Source organism: Falco naumanni, chromosome 5 (genome assembly GCF_017639655.2).
Source record: "Falco naumanni isolate bFalNau1 chromosome 5, bFalNau1.pat, whole genome shotgun sequence".
Taxonomy (NCBI): Eukaryota; Metazoa; Chordata; class Aves; order Falconiformes; family Falconidae; genus Falco; species Falco naumanni.
This window is the reverse complement of record NC_054058.1, coordinates 68,834,345-68,854,385: the sequence shown is the minus strand read 5'-3', so window position 1 is coordinate 68,854,385 and position 20,041 is coordinate 68,834,345. Positions and strand designations below refer to the sequence as shown.

Genomic DNA, 20,041 nt, shown 5'->3' with positions numbered 1-20,041 from the left:
AATTTTGATGTTCGTAAACCAAGGCTTTCAACTTGGATCCATTGTGCTGGTGGTATTGTGCTGCAATCCCACCAGGTCTTGGTCAGCTAGGCGTTTTATTTCACAGGACTATAAACTGACTTTTGAACTACTGTTAACTTGCAGAAGTACCTTATTACTTTAAAGTGTGTTATTAGTTATTATTTTTTAAAAGTTGATGAATATAAACTTTTATACTTTCACAGTTACAATTGGTTCTGGGATTTCAATGAGTGAGTGTTACAAAGACTGTATGATAGGAAATAAAGTGAAAAAAATCCCAGAGATATGAAGAATGCTAAGAAACTGTGAAGACGAAAGAACCTAAGTGATACGGGAAAGGGAAATATGCTTTAAATAAAAATGACTGGATAGAGCTCTGAGCAGCCTGGTCTGTTCTCATCATTGAGCCTGCTTTGAGTAGATCAGACTAGAGACCTCTTTATGCACCTTATTATCTGAATTACACCTATGAACTTGGGTGCAAAGCTTTGTTTTGGGGAAGAAATATGAAGAACTATAATTTATCACTGGAATAAGTTTATTATTTACCTGAACTGTAAAGTGTGTATTTTAACTGCTTAATAAAAGTTGGGGAATAAGTTTTGTTAAAGAAACAAGACATCAAAAAACTTTCCAGCTTAATTTTATTTGCTTACAGCATGTCTGTAACAGAGAGGTGCCTGTCATTTGCATGCTATGGAGGTGCAAGGCATGAAGTCAAAAATAGAAACTGTCGTACTAAGAAGTCTGTGAATACTACAGAAATCTTCTTAAATTTTGGATTTTGTGAGAGGGGATTGTGTGGTTGGTTGGCTGCTTGCTTTTGGGTTGGGTTTTCTTTGGGGGGGGCAGGGAGGTTGTAGCTTTGTGTTTTGTGGGTTTTTTTTCTGTTTCTGTTTGTTTGGGGGTTTTTTGTTTTTAGAAAAGCAATGATCTTTACCAGAAAAAAGTCGTCTATATTTGAAACCTGATCCACTTTGTAGAGAGCAACAGCTTTTATTCCCACTGTTATTCCAGAACCAATGAGGTGAACAGGCAGCAGACTGTTCCTTCTTGTACATCAATAGTGTCATATGTTTAGGTTATGATAGTTTGTCAGGTAAATACCTCTTGAATTTGTCTGTGTCAACAGAGTGAGTGTGACATAACTCAAGCTGTATAGATTGGTTGAGTTAGTTGGAAATTAATATACTAACCTTAACAGTGCTTTAATACTGTGTTGCCTGCTGAATCATTTAAGTAAAATTAAAACATTATTAGACACAAGGTTTTCTGCAAGTGCATAATGAAGAAAACTACCTTAAGTAGAAGGTTGTTTGGTTACCCAGCTAAGGGCACAGGAAAATCTGTGCAGGCTGGGTCATTGGAAGGAAACAACTTGATTCCCAAATTCTAGCGTGAGTTTTCGAAAACAAGAGTTAGATACAGAAGAAACTTCTTTTATCTAAATTAAGGATGTTTTTAAGAACTGCTGAACTTGCGCTGTGAGACTTCATGAAATTCTGAAGAGACATAAAGTAAGATAAGTGCTGTGTGCTGTACTTTTAATTGTATTCAAAAATTAATTGTGCTTTTAGAAGTTTACTTAGTAGGTTTTAACTTGCCTGAATTTGTTAATACTTGTCTTCTGGGAACTGAAACTAAGAACTGGAACTACTGTACTGTTGTTACAGCACTTTGCTTTTTTTAATAATAGCATGGAGCTTCTGTGCTCGTGTTTGACACTGCTGGTATATTGTAAACTTAAAATAGGTACCTAATGGATAGCTGTCTCTATGGAAAGGCTATGAATTGGCACTTAACATGTTTCCTGAATCCAAACTGAACTACTGCACTTGAGAAATTTTCAGTGATTATTTAATTTTTTTTGGTTTTTTTGCTCTAATTTGCAGGAGCAGGTAATACATGTTATGTATGTGTGGTTTTGTAAAAGGGACAAGAAATAGAACTTCTGCTAGTGTTACTGCTTCTTGCCCTCTAGCAAGATATTTATGTCAAGTTTTGGTTCTGAGCAGATATTAAGGATTTTGTTGCTCGCCCTGTGAATGTGTTGTGTACAAAAATGACCTTCATTTTACAATTAACCTGGAACTGAGAAGAGCTAAGATTGATATCCCTCAATGTTGTTTAGACCGCTTTGGAATTTTCATGCCATAAATTGTTAGGGTATTTTGGCAAGAATATGATTGTATACTTACTGCTTAATGAAAGCCTATTAATTATGTAATGATACAACCTGCTTTAGGAATTATGACATTGCACCTTTTTTCAAACTTTTATCTTCTGATTCTTTCATCTCATTGTGTGTTGTCAGTGGTCACAGCTAGTCAGTCTGATGTTACTACCATTATCCAAATTACTGTAAAACAAATTGGAAACTTGCTAAGGCAAGCTCATTCTGTCAGCTTCCCTTTGAACGTCCACATTTGATCTGAGTCCGTTTGTATCTTTGCTGTGGTAGGCCCCCAGACAGCTCCGTTGGTCCAGAGTGTGTCCCTTACTGGTAAAGAACTGACTGTGCCTTGTCCATATAAGAATGGTTCATGCAGAGTAGATCCTGCCACAGAGGGGAAAATGCACTTCTCGGGAGCCCTATCTGAAGACAAACTAGAACATTGCTAATGAGCAATGAGCTTATTCTTAGTTAACTTAAAATGCAGAATGACAGTCTTTCATCAGTCTTCTGTGGCAAGCTTTGTACTAGCAGAGACTACTTTGTTCTGTATGTTTGGTTCAAACTACTGAAAGTTCTTGATTATTTTTTTTGTCTTGTCTAAAATCCAACATGGTCTTAATTGTAATTTGGTAAAGAACATTGAGTTGTACTGTTTTGCATATCATTCTGAAACTGCTTTATTGTGTACTTGTAAGCAGTGATTACGTTCCTTCAAATGCAAGTTGCTTTTGACAACAGATTTCCATTTTACAAACGTTAATTTAAGTATGGATAGTTTCATAAAAGAAAACAAAGAGCAAATGAAAAAATAAATGTAACTGCTCTTAATTTGGACTGATGGTCTTGACATAACTTGGTTTGTTAGAGAGTTAATGGACTTGTTTTAACATGCAACTTTTTTGAGCCTCCTGGCAATGATTGCCCACTTAATTGTTTGAACAATGTGGAAATATATTGTTACAGATGCAAAGCAACTTTTATCCAGCTTTCATGTAAGTTGAATGTTTTAATTTACTACAGAAGTCTTTTCATAGTGCAAGACTGTAACAGGATAATCATGGCAAAAAAATAAGTTAGCCTTTCTCTTTGGACTTTGAAGTTAGAGCTTCTGTTGACTGTACTATCCGCAATGATACCAAAATCAGTAGTTCTGTATGGTTGGTTGGAAAAAAACCAGAATTGCTCAAACTTTTGCTATTGTGATCTAAACTAGAATTCTCACAGTTACCTTGAAGAGGGAAGGTTAGCTTTGCTCAGAGAAATTGGTAGTGGTTCAGCATAGCTCAAATATATTTTAAGAAAGAAATGGTCTTACTTTGATTTTTATAGGCGCATTCTTCATTCCAAGGGAGAGCTGAGTGAAGACAGACACAAACAATATGAGGAGTTTGCAATGTCATATCAGAAGCTGTTGGCAAATTCTCAATCTCTAGCTGATCTTTTGGATGAAAATATGCCTGACCTGCCCCAGGAGAAACCAACACCTGAGGGTAGGCCATCTTCTAAAGCAAGTAAACAGAATGCTGGATTTCACTTGGATGTGGTGGGAAAGCTAACCAAACCCTTTCTGATGTTTGCTTTCCACTGATTTCTTTTTATTTAGGCTTTCCCCCTTAAGGATATAACAGAATAATACACTTTTTAATCAATATAATTAAACCTCATGTAACCTTAACTGTTGTATATGCCACGTAGTTATGGTAACTTACTATCTCTTTAGATTTGTTTCAAGTAGCACAGGAATAAATAGAAAACTAAAAATGTTTTTAACCTAATCCATTCCATTTAATATAATGCATTTTTTAATATTTAAAGAACTTTGTGTTAGAGTTTTGAAATCTAAAATTGTTCAACAATGGGTTTGAAGTGTATTTTGGGTCATGATATTATGAGCTGGAACATATTGTTAAACCGGGTGAGTCACTAGGTGGCTCTCTGGCCCCCTGAGGAGAAATGCAGCATTAAGCTGGCAGAGCTATTCAGTGCCTTAATCTCAAATTTTTAGATTTAGAGATGTTGTTGAAATGATGACTGTACCTTTAGTCTTATCTCTTGATTTTGAGCTTAAAGTTGTATTTATTGAATGCCTCTAAATTTAAATTATTCTTTTTAAACTTCTGTTCTTAAACTATAATGGGGTACAGTTTATCATACTCAAAGCGATTACTTTTTATGCTAATGGAGTTAGTCTGTTACAGCTTTCCTTTTAATTTACCACATAATGTGCTGCTTGATTTGACTTTCACGCTGATACTGTCTGTGTTTTCTATCATTGTCAAATTTACAATTTTAAGATAACTTACTGATGTATCTAGTATTAAGATTGGGTTGTTAAAAGCACTTTATACATTGCAATATTTAAGTGAAAACAGTAGTAGTAATAAATGCATTAATGTGTTTCTAAAAGTATTGTTTTTAATCTTTCAAGGGGCCTACCATTAGGAAATCAGAAATGTGTGCAAATAACTTACGGTTTCACTCTTTTTGCAGAACATGGACCTGGTATTGATATTTTCACACCAGGAAAGCCTGGAGAATATGACCTGGAAGGGGGTATCTGGGAAGATGAAGATGCTAGAAACTTCTATGAGAATCTCATTGACTTAAAGGCTTTTGTGCCAGCAATTTTGTTTAAAGATAATGAAAAATGTTCCCAGAACAAGGAATCTGGCAAAGATGAATCAAGAGGTAGAACGCTTAGATGAGTATTTTTTTAACATATCTTGTCCAACAGGTATACAAATTTGATGGAAGTAATGAGTCTCATGAAATAATTTGTGGTGATCAGAAGAGTACACCAGTTTGGATGAATTTTTAGGGAAGAAACTGTGGGATAAGGGTTATATCTGGGTATGGTATTAAGGAAGAAAAAAAAAGAAAATGCATTGTAATAGTAATGGGATTTTAAATTTAAAATAATTGGAGATTAAGCAGTGTGAGTAAACATTAACTTTTCTGTGGGAAACCTGAAAGTTTACCTTCTTTGAAAAATGGTTAGTGTTTGTTTTGGTTTTTTTCCACTAAACTGTTAATGGTAGCTGTCTCAGTACGAAATTCCAGTAGATTTAAAGATCTGGGTGGTTCCTCATTTCTGACGCAGCGCTAGGTTCACAGCCAGGCATTGGCAGGCTTTCAGTTATAACAGGATAAAAATTACATTCACCATCGCTGGCTCAAAGTGTAACAAGGTGCATGTTTGGATAAGAGCAGTGTTCTGGCATTGAGGAAATGCCAGCAAAGACACAGGCCACGTGGTTTTCTAATACACGTGCAGTAGGTCAGGGCTGAGTATTAATGGAATTTCAACTTTATAGCCCATGGCCTTCTTTCTGGTTTCTAAATTCTGAACTTTCCCTGTGAGGATAATTAGGTGTTGGAGCAGCTTGCCCAGGGAGACTGGAATCTCTGTCTTAAAGGATTTTTCAAGACAACTGGAAAAAATATGAGAGAAATCTGATGTGAATAGAGTGCTCAGCCACTCTGAGCAGAAGGTTCAACTGGAGACCTCACCAAGGTCCATTCCAGACTAATCTCATCTGTCATTCTAAACAGGTTGCCTGCTTTGTGAATCTGCTGTTTCCATATGATGTGTGCACTGTTTAGAAGTTGTCACATTTTTGTTTGAAGAATTTAAGTATTTTAATAAAGTTATTTGCCTTGAAAATTACTTTTTTTATGATGTGTAGGCTGCAGGTGAGATTTGAAGGAGGCCTGAAAGAATAGCAAAATATGTAGATAGCAGTCTCTTGGAAAAATGCTGTATGCTGGACTGGTGTTGTCAAGAAAAATATTAGCGATTCCTTTCTGAATTTTCATCTAGAGATTCATAGATTATTTGTTTTCAAGGAAAATACGATTTTTATTTGACCTTCTACATAGCACATGATTTCTTTAGTATCTTCCTCCTGTTCTGCTGTTGCTTTTTTTTTTCCCTTTGTGTAAAACACTTTTGTTTACCTTGCTTTGTCCATTTTGTTATCAGTTGAGCTATGAAGAATATGCAGTGCAGGCATTAGAATTAGTATCTTTGAAACTGGCTCTTTTTGAATACTGTTTGTGAATACTCAGTTACTAGGCTTTTGGAGGATGTTTTTTTACCTGACCTTCCCAGTATGTATGCACGTTTTGTTTGCTTGTACTTTCATGTGATGGCCTGGCAATCACATTTTAAGCGCTTTTGGACTTAGATTGCTACATTTCTGAAATCTTGTTCCATTTCAATGTATGCACGTCATCCAATGAAGATGTACCAAGTATAGTTTGAAACAAACCAAAGCACTAAAAACTGTTGGCAGTCCTTTACAGACCCCAATTTAGGTAAACGTTTACAATTTTTAGGCGTGTAGTTAAAGCTGCATGGAGGGTATCAAACCACTGAGACCCAACAGATGAGACAGTGTCGTCTCAAGAAGTTGGTATTCTTTGTCCCATTTCCTTTTAACAAGATGAAGACACTTAACAAAATGCGAGTCTTCCTGTATTCTAATCGTGACTGTGTATATTTAATAATTTAATATTTCTACTGAACTTTTAAATAGATTCAAAAGATGCCAAAGATAACAAGGAAGCATCTGGGAGTGAGGATTTGGAGTTGGAGCTGGAGAACCTGGATATTAATGATGATCCCCTGGAGTTAGACTGTGGAGATGAGGCAGAAGATCTTACAAAAAAGCTGCTTGATGAGCAAGGTAAAAAGAATGGTTTTTAGGAATTCTTTGTTGTTCCCTGGTGGCATTTTTTGAGCTTGATGGTTTTTAGTCAGTATGTAGAGTGACTTCAGGGAGATTTATTTAGTTATGAAAGTAGTTGCTAGAAACCATTAGGATTGTGGTCAGAAATGCGATCAAAACAAGACATTCGGCTACAAGTGAAAAATACATGGAGTTTTATATAGTGAAAGTTACTGTTGCCCTCATACAGCTTTTAAAAACAAATGTGGAGGCAGTTGTCTGAAAAGTGACTAGAAAGGAGTATATAGACTTCAATGCATAAATGATTTTTTCATCAAATGTGCTTAGGGTACTAATAAATTGTTTTCTGTTTTTAACTTCCCTTGAAATCTATGATTCATCTCTGCCTTTCTGTCTTGTTATTCATTAAAGACTTTTCTTTTGATGTTACAGCTTTACACAGCAGTATTTAAGAATTCTAACCTCTAATTATGCGTAAAGGGCTGCAAATGGCATCTGTGAAAATCTAGCTGTGTTAATTTTACTAAGGGAAACAGCAGCAAAATGATTCTTGATAATTTTTCTTATGAATTGCAAGTTTTTGTTTCAGTAGTACTAAATAGGGGTAAAGCAGGTATTGAGAGCTGTATAAAGGAGCAAGTGAGGAGTTTTCTTTGAGCCCAGTTGGTAAGACCCATCGGTTTTGCTGCTTTGGATTTCCAAGGGCCAGTGCAGATTCTTTTAACTTCTGAAGCAGGAAACTTGTTCTGTGTTTAGAATGTGTGTGTGTACGGGAAAAATCACATCTAGAATTGACTGGCTGGAGATTCTGTGGCTTAAAAGTGAAAATCCTACCTGATCTAGTGAATTTATAATCTAATCATCCTCTTGCTTGAATCTGCATTGGTCTTTAAAAGCTAGGAAGTTAAAGCCAGAACTTCAAGCCATGGGGTTCACAGTGAAAGCAGAGAAGTTCAGACCCTGGCGAAGACATGTGTATCAGTGTTTAAAGCATGGGTTCATCTGATCAGGCTCGTGAATGGATCTGTCAGTTCAGGCATTGAGTAGCTTGAACAACTGAAAGTGCAAGTTTCTCTCAGGTGGCAATACAGATGGGTTAGGGCATGTCAATCTTTAAATTGGATGACTCTCTTGTGTACCTAAAGTTAGATGAGCTGAAATTCATCTTGGGACTATGCTGGTCTGTGACACCTCACAGATTCAAAGAAGTTAGCTCCAGAGCCAGATCTTTTCAGACTCCTCCTGAAAGAAAAACTGTCAAGATAATTGTATGTAATATTTCCTTAGGTTTTTCTTTTCTTTACCCAAACATGTTGGGAAAAGTCATATCCTCTTGGGAATAAATTTTCCCTTCCATTTATAGTGTTCTCTGAGTAGTCATCAGCTCATGAAGCTGGTTAGAGATGTTAAGTTTTAATTGCAGGATGTTCACTTTCAGTGAGTTGTTATCCTCTGGTCAGAGAACTCAAACAAAACAGTGTAAAGCTTGTTTCCAGCTGGCTGTAAGGGAAGTACCCATAGATGTTCTCTTGGAATCAAAAGGAAAAAGAGCAGTTCCTTCTGGACTGGTCATAGCCTGCTAAATAGGCCAAGAATACTTTGTCAGTAGACATCTAAAGGCACGTGGGTATTTCATTCTTGTCTTTTTTTTAAGGGGATTGTTGACTTGATAGGAGGATGAAGATTATTCCAAAAATAAAGACAAAGCCAAATAACATGAGGGTGGGATCCTGTAGAAGTGAGGAGGGAATACAGATGAGATCAGAAATAGATGATGCAGTCTCTGTGTAGGTCTAGCTCACGGGTGGGCAATGGCAGTTGAGGTCCGTATGGTAGCACAGAAGGGATTGATGATCATGCTTTTGATTGTACAAGGAAGGTGATGCATGTTTTGCCATAATATTGAATATTAATCATCAATACTAGCTTCTGTTTTTAAACTAGCTATTGACTGAGCATTAAATGTACTCCCATCTCAAGGGTTAATTGAAAATGTGTTAGAATGGGGTTTGTTTTTTATCATGAAACAGCCAGCCTTTAAAGAAAGCTTTTTACTTTCTGCTTTGTGAAGGTAATGTCATTTGGCTCAGTGTAGGCTCTTTCTTGGTGGAGAGCTATTGCTTCATGATTGTCTTCCCTCATTAGTTTATTTTTTGTGAAATGTGTGGAAACCTAGTGTCTTTGAATTCTATACTTGTATCAAATTTCTTTGATACTGACAAGTAGTTCATAAATTAAGGATGGAAATTAAAATAGGTATGATTGCCAAATCCTTGTTTTGCTAGAAAACTAGGCTTCAGATTAGCAGCATGTAAGTGATAACTTCACTTGAAACATACAGAGAAGCACGATTGGGTTGTTTTGGTGGATATGTATGGAATTCTGAACACCCCTGGTTGGTAGTACTAGATATACAGAACTAACAAAATTCTGAATTTAGATGATGTTTCAAGTTCTGTGATGGTGGATTTTTTTTCAGCCTTTTTCTTAAGTAAAATTCACTTAAGTTTGAAGTCAGGAAAATTAGGTGTCCTGCAGCTGCAAAATACAGCTTTAATAGTTCTTCATATGTACTGAATTTTTGTGCATCTGTACTTGAGGTAAGTTAGTGATAGTATTTTGTGCAAAGAATGAAACCACTTTATTTTGACACTATTACAAACATAAAACAGTGTCTTCCTAGGTTGAGGTACAGGCCTTTAGTATAAAAAGGGAGGATGGATGAGGTATAGTGGGGTCTAAGATCATAGAAAGGCTGTAAGGGACCTTTAAAGCAGTCTGCCCGCTCTGCAATAAGCAGGGACATCTTCAACTAGATCAGATTGCTCAAAGCCCTGTCTAGCCTGATGTAAGGTGATGACTTGGGGTGTAGATTTCGTTGACAGAGGAAATAAGTAAATTACAGAGGGGAAAACAGGATAAATGGGGTAGACAGTCCAGTCAGACAGTGGGCACTGCATATCTTCTGTTACTTCCGCATCACTTGTCACTTCAGTCTTTTCTCCCCCATCCAAATACGAGGCAGACAAGGCAGTTTTCCAAAGTGTATGTTTTTAAAGCAGGTCTGCCCTGGTTGGAGTCTATAGTTAGCTAAATTTAAGATACGACATGTAAAAGGAAAGTTGATGCAGTTAGTTGAAGAGATTTGCTTACCAGGAATTCAGCTAATTTATTTTGTTTCTCTATTGTGTTAACTTTGAGTGAATCTTAATTTTCTTGTTTTCAATATGCTCAGGGAAGAGAAAGGGAGCAGATAGCACTGGAGCGGAAAATAGTGGTGGAAAACATGCTGCAAGAAGTGAGTTTTGAGGTTATTTTTAAGAGAGAAGGTAAAATGGTAAAAATGAAGCTGTGTGAATGAAGACAAAGATGCTAAGTAAGGAATGGACAGGGTGAAAGCCATGAAGGGTACTGGAAGCATGAAGAGTGATGTTAATACATATTGATCTAGCACCAGTTTTTATAAGGTGGTTCAGCAGCAGAGAAGATGTGTAGAAGGAAGTATTAAGTCACAGAATCACAGAATGGTTGGGGTTGGAAGGGACCTCTGGAGATCACCTAGTCCAACACCCCTGCTAAAGCAGGTTCACCTAGAGCAGGTCGCACAGGAATGCACAGGAATCTCAAAGTCAATCCTTTTAATTTTACTACACTGTTCAGAGAGCTAGCAATCTATTAGAAAACCTATCAGAAAAGCAGGAATTGAAGAAAAATCTAAAAATAGTCATTAAGAAATATTTTTTGGAGTTGTGAGACTGGCTTCTGAACACATTCCTTAGTGAGGCTTTGATTCAACAAGATCTTTAATACTATGCCTGAGTGTTGTGCAGAGAGTGGGATCCAGCCAACAATTTGCTTATGGTGTTGGTTTATACCATCTGAATGTGAGGGCTCCTGCATCATCAGATTCATTACAGAAATTTGTCTTACAGAGGAATAGCTACTAGCATTACAAAAGCAATTCTATTTCCACTGTCTGGGTGATGCTGTACAAAGTAGACTGAAGCTTTCAGGCAGAGTGAATTTTCTAGGAGAGAGACTGCTCTAAGTTTAGAGTTTTGCAAAAAGTAAAAAAAAGATGTTGCCAATAAGGGAGCCAGGGTTTTCTCAGAAAATGTATGTGTGTAGGGAGAGGGGAAGGCAAGTAACTGTTGTTGCTGAAGTAGAAGATTGTTTGATACTGATCGTTGCAGGAGAATGACTTCAGTAAGTCCTTAGTGTCTTCTAATGCTTTCTCAGTTCTGCTCCCTGGAAGTTGCAGGGTTGCATCCATTTTTGGTTAAATATAAAGGTGTTTAAAAAGAAAAGAGATTTACTTTCAGTCTCTACAGTGATCATACTGCATGATTTGATCTGCACCCAGATAGACTATTACAAATAGTCTAACTGTAACTGTTACACATAACTACTGGTAGTAAATATTTAAAAAGAGGTAATGCCGTTGTAAAAATGTGGTGGTGATGAAATGGTGGAACTCAAGAGGATCAAGGTGAAAATCAAGAAATGAATGATTTTTTTGCACGAATTAAATACCTAGAATTGTCATTTGCCTTAGAGAAGGAAGCCACGACTGTTTCATTTCCTGTCACTGTAAAATTCTTAATTTTCTATCTTAAGTCCCAAACCTGATTCAGGTACTATAAAAGAGCCTTTCCACTTCAAAAGTATCTGTGTACTACGATGAGAAAGAAATACTTAGAAATACGGTTTAAGAATATCTGTGGCCCTCCAGTGAAGAAGAGGACCAGTGAAAGAATAGCTATATTTGGGAACTGTTGAGATCGAATGTGGTAGCGGGGCATCTTGAAAGATTGTCTTGGAAAGTGACTGAATTGTCAAAGACTTATTTTTTTTAATTTATTTCAAGAGCATTGAGTCAGTTTGAGTAGAAGATTGAGGTGAGACAACTAATTGCTCTGAGGGAAAAAGGGGAAGATAAAAGAATGTTCTGAAGTGTGCCTATAAATATCTAGATGGAAAAATGCCTTAAACCAAGACTTGCTAGTAAAAATTATCTGGCTTGAGCTGTTGCATGCATCCTAGTGAACTCCAGCTCTGCTTAGATGGATGATGAGAGTCAGGGTTCCATTAGCATTTAAAACTTTGTGGTAGTCTTTTGTCTGAGCCACCTGGAACACCTTCCTTTTTTCTGCCTTTCTTAATGAACCCTTCTTTCTTGTTCTTCCAACTTCTAGTTGCCTGTGCCGGAGAGGAGGAAATGTTGTCTGCTTTAATCTCTAGTACCTTCAAGACTGGGAAGCTGGCAGTGTTCCTTGGAGCAGTGCTTAGCATTTGTCTACCTAAGCTCAACCCCTGCCCCTAGCAGTTTACAAAAACAAGAAAAAGAAAAAAAATAGTCCTACAGTGTAGCATCTTTGTTATCTCTTTGCCTTTCAGTAACTTGAAAAAGGAATGGGTGTTCTCATGCTGGTTTTTCTTACTGTGTAGTCTGTAAAGACATAGTGACTTCACCAGGTGTTGGGTATTTTGTAGTTTATTTGAGTGTGATTTCGACCACCACCACCATATTCTCCTCTGAAGTCTGTGCCTGTTTTCCTTTCACATATGTCTTAGGTACTTCTGTTACTACTGACCATCCTCAAACTGAAAGAAAACCAAGCTTCATGATGATCCTTATTTCAGGAAGTAGTGTTCTTTAGTGTTCCTTTGGCTGAGGAAGGGTTCTTTCTGAGTGTTTGTGTTATAATTCATTGTTTTGACCTGTGTTGTGCTATAGAGCAAACTAAATGCCTCTCTGGTAAAATCTGGACATTTTTTGAGGCATACTACGGTTTTCCAATTGGAGGGTAACTAGGGGGATTGGTTTGGTGAGATCTTTACAGTTAATGTTAGAAAATCTGGATTTCAGTGGTAGAGTTGGCCTGCAGTCTTCTACCTGAGTAGTGTTATTGACTCAGTCAGTAGGTACAGGTCACTGTCACTACTCCCCATGTTGCTAATTACACAGAAGCATTTGCTTGAAAAACAAGTTGTCACTTGCCTTGCAATTGCTACATGATCAACCCTCCCTTCTTGTTGCTTTATGGTTCTATACTCTTGTTTCTGTAAGCTGAAGGAATTAGGTTGGCCTCTAGCTTTTAGAGCCTCAAGTGAAAAGATGTCAAGAGCATACCGGATGAAAGAATGATCTGAGTGGACATTTTTGATCAAAAATTCTATTCCTCCTGCAGAGCAAACATACATAAAAAAGTAGAATCTTCAGTTGCATTAAGGTGTTTGGGGTTTTTCATTCCTGTATTATTTTCCTTCATGTTTGGGCTTTCTTGTGGTCCTCCTTTTATCACCTCAAGAAGTTACCATAGTTTTCTAGGTATACATATTTGATGCTGCTGCTGACAGTATAAATTAGGAGGGAAGGAACTTCATTAATACAAATACAAGTTTTGAAGGTGATACTTCTGACTTTTGTCAGCATAGACAATCAATGGATTTTTTTTTTTTTTTGCATTAAAAAATGAATTTTTGTATTCATCTTTATCTTATTTTTTTGAATCTGTGGATGAATGTTTAACTGATCATTACAAACGCATTGTGTTTTGGGAATGTGATTGTAAATCATGATATTTCATAGCTTAAAGATGTGTGCTGCTTGTTTATTTCACTCTGTTAGAACAAGAGGATGAAGAAGCCAGTACTGGATCTCATTTAAAACTTATAGTAGATGCTTTTCTCCAGCAGCTTCCAAACTGTGTCAACAGAGACCTCATAGACAAGGTATAGTCATAGTTTTCATTTTTTCCACTCTTAAAAGCTATAATGCTAGATCAAATAGATCAGAAATAAAGATTTGAAGTTTTGGAGTCTAGCGGTAGCTGAATTAATTTTTAACCTGGAGGAAATATTTTCTTTTTCTCACTTAGTCAGCCATTGCCCAAATACCATGTGATACTGATTTAGTCTGGCCATTTTCTTACATGTGTGTTTGTTTTGGAAGTAGACTTGACTTTTTCCTTTTTTCCTCCCATTACTGCCTGATAAATTACTCTTCATCTACCTACAGCTGCTTTTGTCCTTGTGTTCATTTAAAGAATCAGTCTGTATTCCTGTAACTGGACGTGTTTTCTGGCTATGTCAGTTCTAGACAAAAATGAAGATTTTTCTTTCTGGTTATTTTTAAAGCAGCTGCATGTAACAGCACTAGCTCTAAAAGATGCTTTTGAAAAGCATGCTATATTGCTTTAAAAAAGCCTACTCCAGTAAAGGTGAAGTACTGTATTGACTATTCTCTTTATAGGCAGCAATGGATTTTTGCATGAATATGAATACAAAAGCGAACAGAAGAAAACTAGTACGAGCACTTTTCATAGTGCCTCGACAGAGGTAAGAACTGAATTGGACCAAGCTGGATCCACCCTTTGGTTATTTAACTTAACATATGATATATGTGTATATTTTTTAACTGCTTAAGTAACTGAAAACCAATGTATGTTCCAAGTAGCATTTGTTTATTACTGATGTGCACTTCTGGACCAATTTATGCTAGAGCCCCAAAGAAATATTTAGGATTCATGATGAAGCAATTCACGCAATATTTTGCCACAGCAGTGTAAATTCTTTTAATAATTACTTCAATTTTCTGGTACTTGTGTGTTTATAGTGAATCTTTTCATTACTTTTTTTTAACCATGAAACCAACAAAACCTACCTTCTATCAAAAAAGGAAAATATATTTAATTTAGGAGAACTTGCACCGCTTTATGTAAGAACCTGTGAATAGTTAGAGCACAATGTAGTTTAGGTAGGAGGATTTTCTGTGGTACGTTAATTCTGATACAGTACATAGTTGTTATAATAGCCTTGTATCTTCTGCAGCAGGATTCCACACCATCCAGTTTAGAGAAAGCAAGTAGAATAGTTTGAGCCTGGCCTCTTCTGTCCATGTAGAGTTTTGCTGTTTTTCCTTGTCTCTCTTTGTGTAAGCAAGGTCCCTGCACTTCCAGGAAGAGCCTTGCTTACAAAATGATTGCAAATGTTAAAATAAAAATGTTAAATTCATTGGAAGAATAATATATTTCTCTGCTCTCTGGTAAAATTACACCTTTAATAGGTGTAACTTAAATAGGTGCAATTATGAAGGAGTCGCTCTTCCAGCTCCACCTTGCCCTGTTTCTCCTGGTTGTTTTGATCCTGATTTTAGTTTCAAGTGTTTCATCAACATCTTGGATATCCTGTTAAGAGTTCACACCACTTTGATTCCATTCCCTTTTAACACTGGGGGAAGAAACATGGTTTGAGTGTCCATTTTGTCTCAAAACTTGTGTAGACTACCGCTTTGAATAAACACTTTGTTGTGGTGTTTTCCTTTTAATCACTTCCTACACTGTGTTTTCAACCTTAATTCTAGCTTATTTCTACACCCCATCTGCAATAAGCATCTGCTGTGCTAATAACCCTGCTCTTTTAGCTGTATATAAAGCAATGGTTTGTTTGCTGACCGTATCCATTAACCTGACTCTTATGTTGATACTAGGTTTTGCAGTTAGATAGTACACATAATCTTCTATTCTCTTATGCATTCTTTTCTCTAAAAATTAAGGTTTTGACGTCTCAGTCTTTGGAGGCTTTGATAGAGGCCTGATTGTGCCTGAAATATGACTGATAGAGGAGGCAGGCAGTTGACTATCTTCTGTGCTAGACATAACTAGGTGCTCTTCAGTCCGAATGATGGTGTAGAGGAAATGATGTTTCCATTTATCAGCCTGCTGGTAATCATGAAATGCATCAGAACACAGTTTGAGAAGAACTTTTTTTTTTCATGGTCTATGACATCTGCAGCAATATAAATCGGCAGGATGACTTAAATTATTGTCTTCAGCTCTACCATAATAGAGGATTTTCCATGTTTGCAAAATAAAAGTGGCTCGTTGGCTGGTCTGTGAACATACAGTAATATTTGTACTACTGCTCTGTATTTCTTTCTCGTGCTGTGGATTCCAGATAGGTTAAATTGATTGTTAACTCTTAGAATCTCCTTGAAGATGATGCATTATTATTTTTGCATAATCCACTGCAGTGTGCTAGATGATAATGATCTGAAGGAACTTGTTGACATTGTCCCCAGTGGAAGAGGTTTTTTCAAAGAACAACATCATAATGGCTTGTAAATTCAGCAGCTTGGTTTCATAGATACCATGAAAGCAAAAGTTAAATTCTTTTGTGTATTGTAGTACTTAAAAAAAGGAGATGTGTCTTTGATGAGGCTGTACTAGGAACACAGTAAGTTCCCAGAAACATATATAGTCTCCACATTGTTGCTGTCCTCCCAGTGGTAGTTTCATTATCCCACAAATGTGTTTTATAATAATTTTAAAAAGATTAATTTTTCTGTAGGAACTAGTAGACTAGTATAGATGGTGTGGTTGGCTCAAGAAGCTGCTATCTTCATGACAGTTCAATTCTCTAATAGTTGGAACTAATACTGAAATGGCTCAGCTGATCTTCTCACTGTTGCTTTTTAATTATAAATATTAATTATTGTTAATATTAGGAAATATTAATATTCCACTTACAAAAAGGTATTTTAATACCTTTTTCTGCTGTCTGCTCAGAGACCTACTGGACTAATTAATGCTCCATCTTCCAGCTGTAAGATCTGAAGTTCAGTAGCGTATATCTGCCTGTTCTTTTGCCTGCATTAGTGGTGCCTGTCCCTGGACTACTAAGCGGGAGAAACAGGATGTGGACTGAGCTGCTTGTTCCGAACCACGGACAGTTGCATTGAAAATACCTGCTGAATTGCCCATAGATGCAGATGACTTCAAATGGCAATCTATCCTTATTATTTAGATTTGCTTTATTACTGCAGTTAGTAAAGGAGCAGTTCTGCTTTCTGTCTTGAAATCAACGTTTATAATCCTTGTGGAATTGTGTATATGGCACACAGTACTAATGGCTGCTATAAAATGCTACAAATTGATTTAGAAAATTATATAATACACTGCTTTGAAGGTTTGTATGCTATGTTTTGACAGTGGTTTTGCTTCATTTATCCTTCATTGAGCCACAATGGTATGTCTTTACCTTCCGTTATTGTTACTGCAACTGGTTTTTACTAATTCCAGGAGTTTCTGCAATATCCTTCTGGGATACCATGGGAGAAGAAAGCTTGTTGTGGTTATGTCCTGGAGGAGGTTTTTTTTGTGGGGGTTTTTGGTTTTGGGTATTTTTGTGAAAGACTCAGAGGAACAGTGTCCTTTATAGGGTGTAGATAAACCAGTATATTTTCCAAAGCATTTAATCTCCAAGCATATAAGATAATGCTGCCCAAGTCTAGCTATTATGTTGGCAGCAGTAATAAGGTGTTTCAATAACAGTCCTGTTTCTACTCTTGAGAGATCTTAAGAGTTTAGGAAATGTGCAGGGACAACAGTTTTACCAAGAAAGTACAAACTGGTTTCATGTAGGAGGAGTAAGGCAGACACCGTAAAGTCGAAGTCATTACGCAGTGTTGCCAGGGAGCTTTCTTGCTGCTCCTAGGGTTGGATAGATTGGGACAAATGCAGGATTCTTCAAGACAGAAACCTGAACTTGACAGAAAAGGACAGTGTTTCCTGAACTAACTGTAGATTAGTGTTAGTATACAACATCATTGCACTGCTCTGTAAATACTTATGAATGGATGGCATTTAAATTTTCAGCTGCGATCTGAACCTCCAACCCAACAGAACAGAAAGCCTTTTAAAAAGATTTTTCAATGTTAGCATACAAGTGGCTTTCAGATTTTCATTGGAGGATTGATTTAAAACTAATGATTAGCCTTTTAGTTCAGGACTACATAGTTTGCAATAAAGTGACAATACAGTGATTTAACCCATACTGCTTGCAGCTTTAGGGTATTTATATGTAATTCTTTGCTATCTAACTGAATTATCTTCCTGTACAGATACATGTAATTATTTATGTTTAACTGCATACAGCAATTCTGTCACATTTTTCAGCTTCAATGTGCAAAGTTTAAAATGCCTTAAATTCAAAACAATTCTAGCCAAATGCTAAACAGTAAATAGGAGTCGTGGCTTCTGATTTTTTTGCTGTTGCCATCTAGGGTGGTCTATGAAGTTGTGAGTTTACTAAGGAAAGGATCCGTTGTTCGTCATTCAGAAGTTTTTAGCATTATCTTTCACTGTTATTAATTAACTGCTTCTTGAGTGTTGAATATTTCTGAGCATTTTAACTGAAAAAATGGTAGTCCTGTAGCAATATATCCTGAGAATCCTCAGGTTCTTTTTGTTCAATTGAACGTGACTTAACAGTATTTCAGTGGCGTGTCTCATTTAAGGATAAAACTGAGGGATGTGCTTGAGATCAAGGAGTTTATGCCATGGCAAAGAAAGAAAAGCAAAAAGTGGTTATCTGGCAGCGTGCAAGGTCCACTGCATCATTCTCTTTCCACTGAACAGTGCGGGTGGCAGTTTGTACCTGTTCAGGCCCTGTGAATACACTGCATTTATCTGGTTTATGATTATTTTTCTGAGGCAGGAGTTCTTGCTGTGTTACTTCATTCTTTAAGCTGGCTTTCTGGGAGCATCCCAGTTAATAAATGTAAAAATGCCCCTTCAGTCTTTCTGGGTGTATGTTTTTTATATATATATATTATACTTTTTTGTATAGACTTTCTGGATATACAATTTTCTAGAGAGATTGCAATTAGGACTTTAATTTTGAGTGAAGTTGTTTTATTTTTCTGAGGTTTTTTTGTTTTGTTTAACATTTGAAACTTACAGGAAAAGATGTACTCGGATATTTCACTGAAGTGGAGTCCATGTGATCCAGAGTTAACTAGATTTAAACCCAAAGTGTGTGGTCAAAATAACAATGGTCAGAAGTAGTGGGGTTTTTACTGTGATAGTTTATATTTAGGATGCTTAACAGGGGCTTCAAAGAGTAACTGACTCATCCCTGATGCTAGGTCTTGCTTCATAATGTAGAAGAGTAGGAAGGGAAAGCAATCCCGTGGGATTCCTGTTGTTTTTTTTTAATTTCTACCCGCCTTCTCAAGAAAAAGAAATGCTTTTGGAGAAAAGAAAACCCAGTTTGATAAGCCTTTATGCAAGTACCAGTAGATGGTGCCACTGATCCTGTGAGAGCTCCACTTCTGAACATGAATTTGTGTCTCCCCTGTGAGAGCGGGAACAGATTCAATCTCTGATTGCCAATTTCACTGTAATTGACCTAAGGCTTTTCCTTATTATATTTCACCTATTTCTAAATACCCAGTCTTGGTATTCTTCCCCATGAAGAAACCTTTTGTATTCTGTAAGGGAATAACAACAATGTGCTCTAAGACTTTAATTTTCCCCCAGGTATGTTCACTTTACACAGAGATGAAATTATTAGCTTTCAGCAGGCAGGTACTTGTTCAGACCAGAATAAAACTTTCAGCTGTTTCTCTTAAAAGAGATGCCATACAGAAATCCCCTCAGTTCAAATACACCTCCTCAATTCAGCCAAAGTCCTTTCTTAGTTGAGCTTTTGTAGGTGTGTATGAAGTAATGAGACTTTCACTTTTCTGAGAGTTAGTGGCTAAATGCTTAATAACATCATAGTAACTTGCTGTGGCTAGTCGTTCGTGACTGTGTGTTCCAACAAGCTTGAAAAATGTAAATACTGCTTCAGTTATTGATTAACAAGAGAGAATAAAAACTGTTGAATAGGTAACTGGGCTACCTGCAATGTTTCACCAGGAGTTTTATGGCTGCTTCTTCCAGGTAGTATATTCTGACGCTTCTAATCCACAACTGAAATAAATAATTATCCCTCTTTCTGTGAGTGGATATTAAAGATCTTGGAAATGTCTCTAGTGACATAGCAGTAGAAAGGAGAGGGGAGGTGGTCGAGTATTCTTTGTTTTGGGGTTTTTGTCTTTATGCTTTTCCAGTTTTACTTCATGCCAGGGCAAGCTCAATGTATCAGCTATGCTTTTAGATTTTTTTCTCTTGATATTTTTTTTCTTTTCTTTTCCCTAGCAGTAGGGAAAACCTTAAAACTTCATAAAGTGTAAACTCAAGATCCGTTTTTCCCTTACAGGCACTTATAGGCAATTTCTCACTTGAGGCATGCAAATTTAAGATGTTTCTGTACATTTAAAACAGTAGGCTCATTCTACAGTTCATCTGTTTGGAGCATTGACTTA

The 20,041-nt window shown here is 36.7% G+C and overlaps 1 protein-coding gene across 1 annotated transcript in view; it reads left to right on the top strand.

Annotated features, from left to right (window-relative positions):
- The window catches only part of UPF2 (UPF2 regulator of nonsense mediated mRNA decay), a 69,593-nt gene that overhangs the window by 10,595 nt on the left and 38,957 nt on the right, over nucleotides 1-20,041 (top strand). Inside the window, exons 4-8 of the mRNA XM_040593909.1 lie at nucleotides 3,527-3,687; nucleotides 4,688-4,885; nucleotides 6,736-6,885; nucleotides 13,520-13,623; nucleotides 14,144-14,229. Of these exons, the coding sequence (XP_040449843.1) occupies nucleotides 3,527-3,687; nucleotides 4,688-4,885; nucleotides 6,736-6,885; nucleotides 13,520-13,623; nucleotides 14,144-14,229 (699 nt within the window). The remainder of the gene's footprint in view (nucleotides 1-3,526; nucleotides 3,688-4,687; nucleotides 4,886-6,735; nucleotides 6,886-13,519; nucleotides 13,624-14,143; nucleotides 14,230-20,041) is intronic.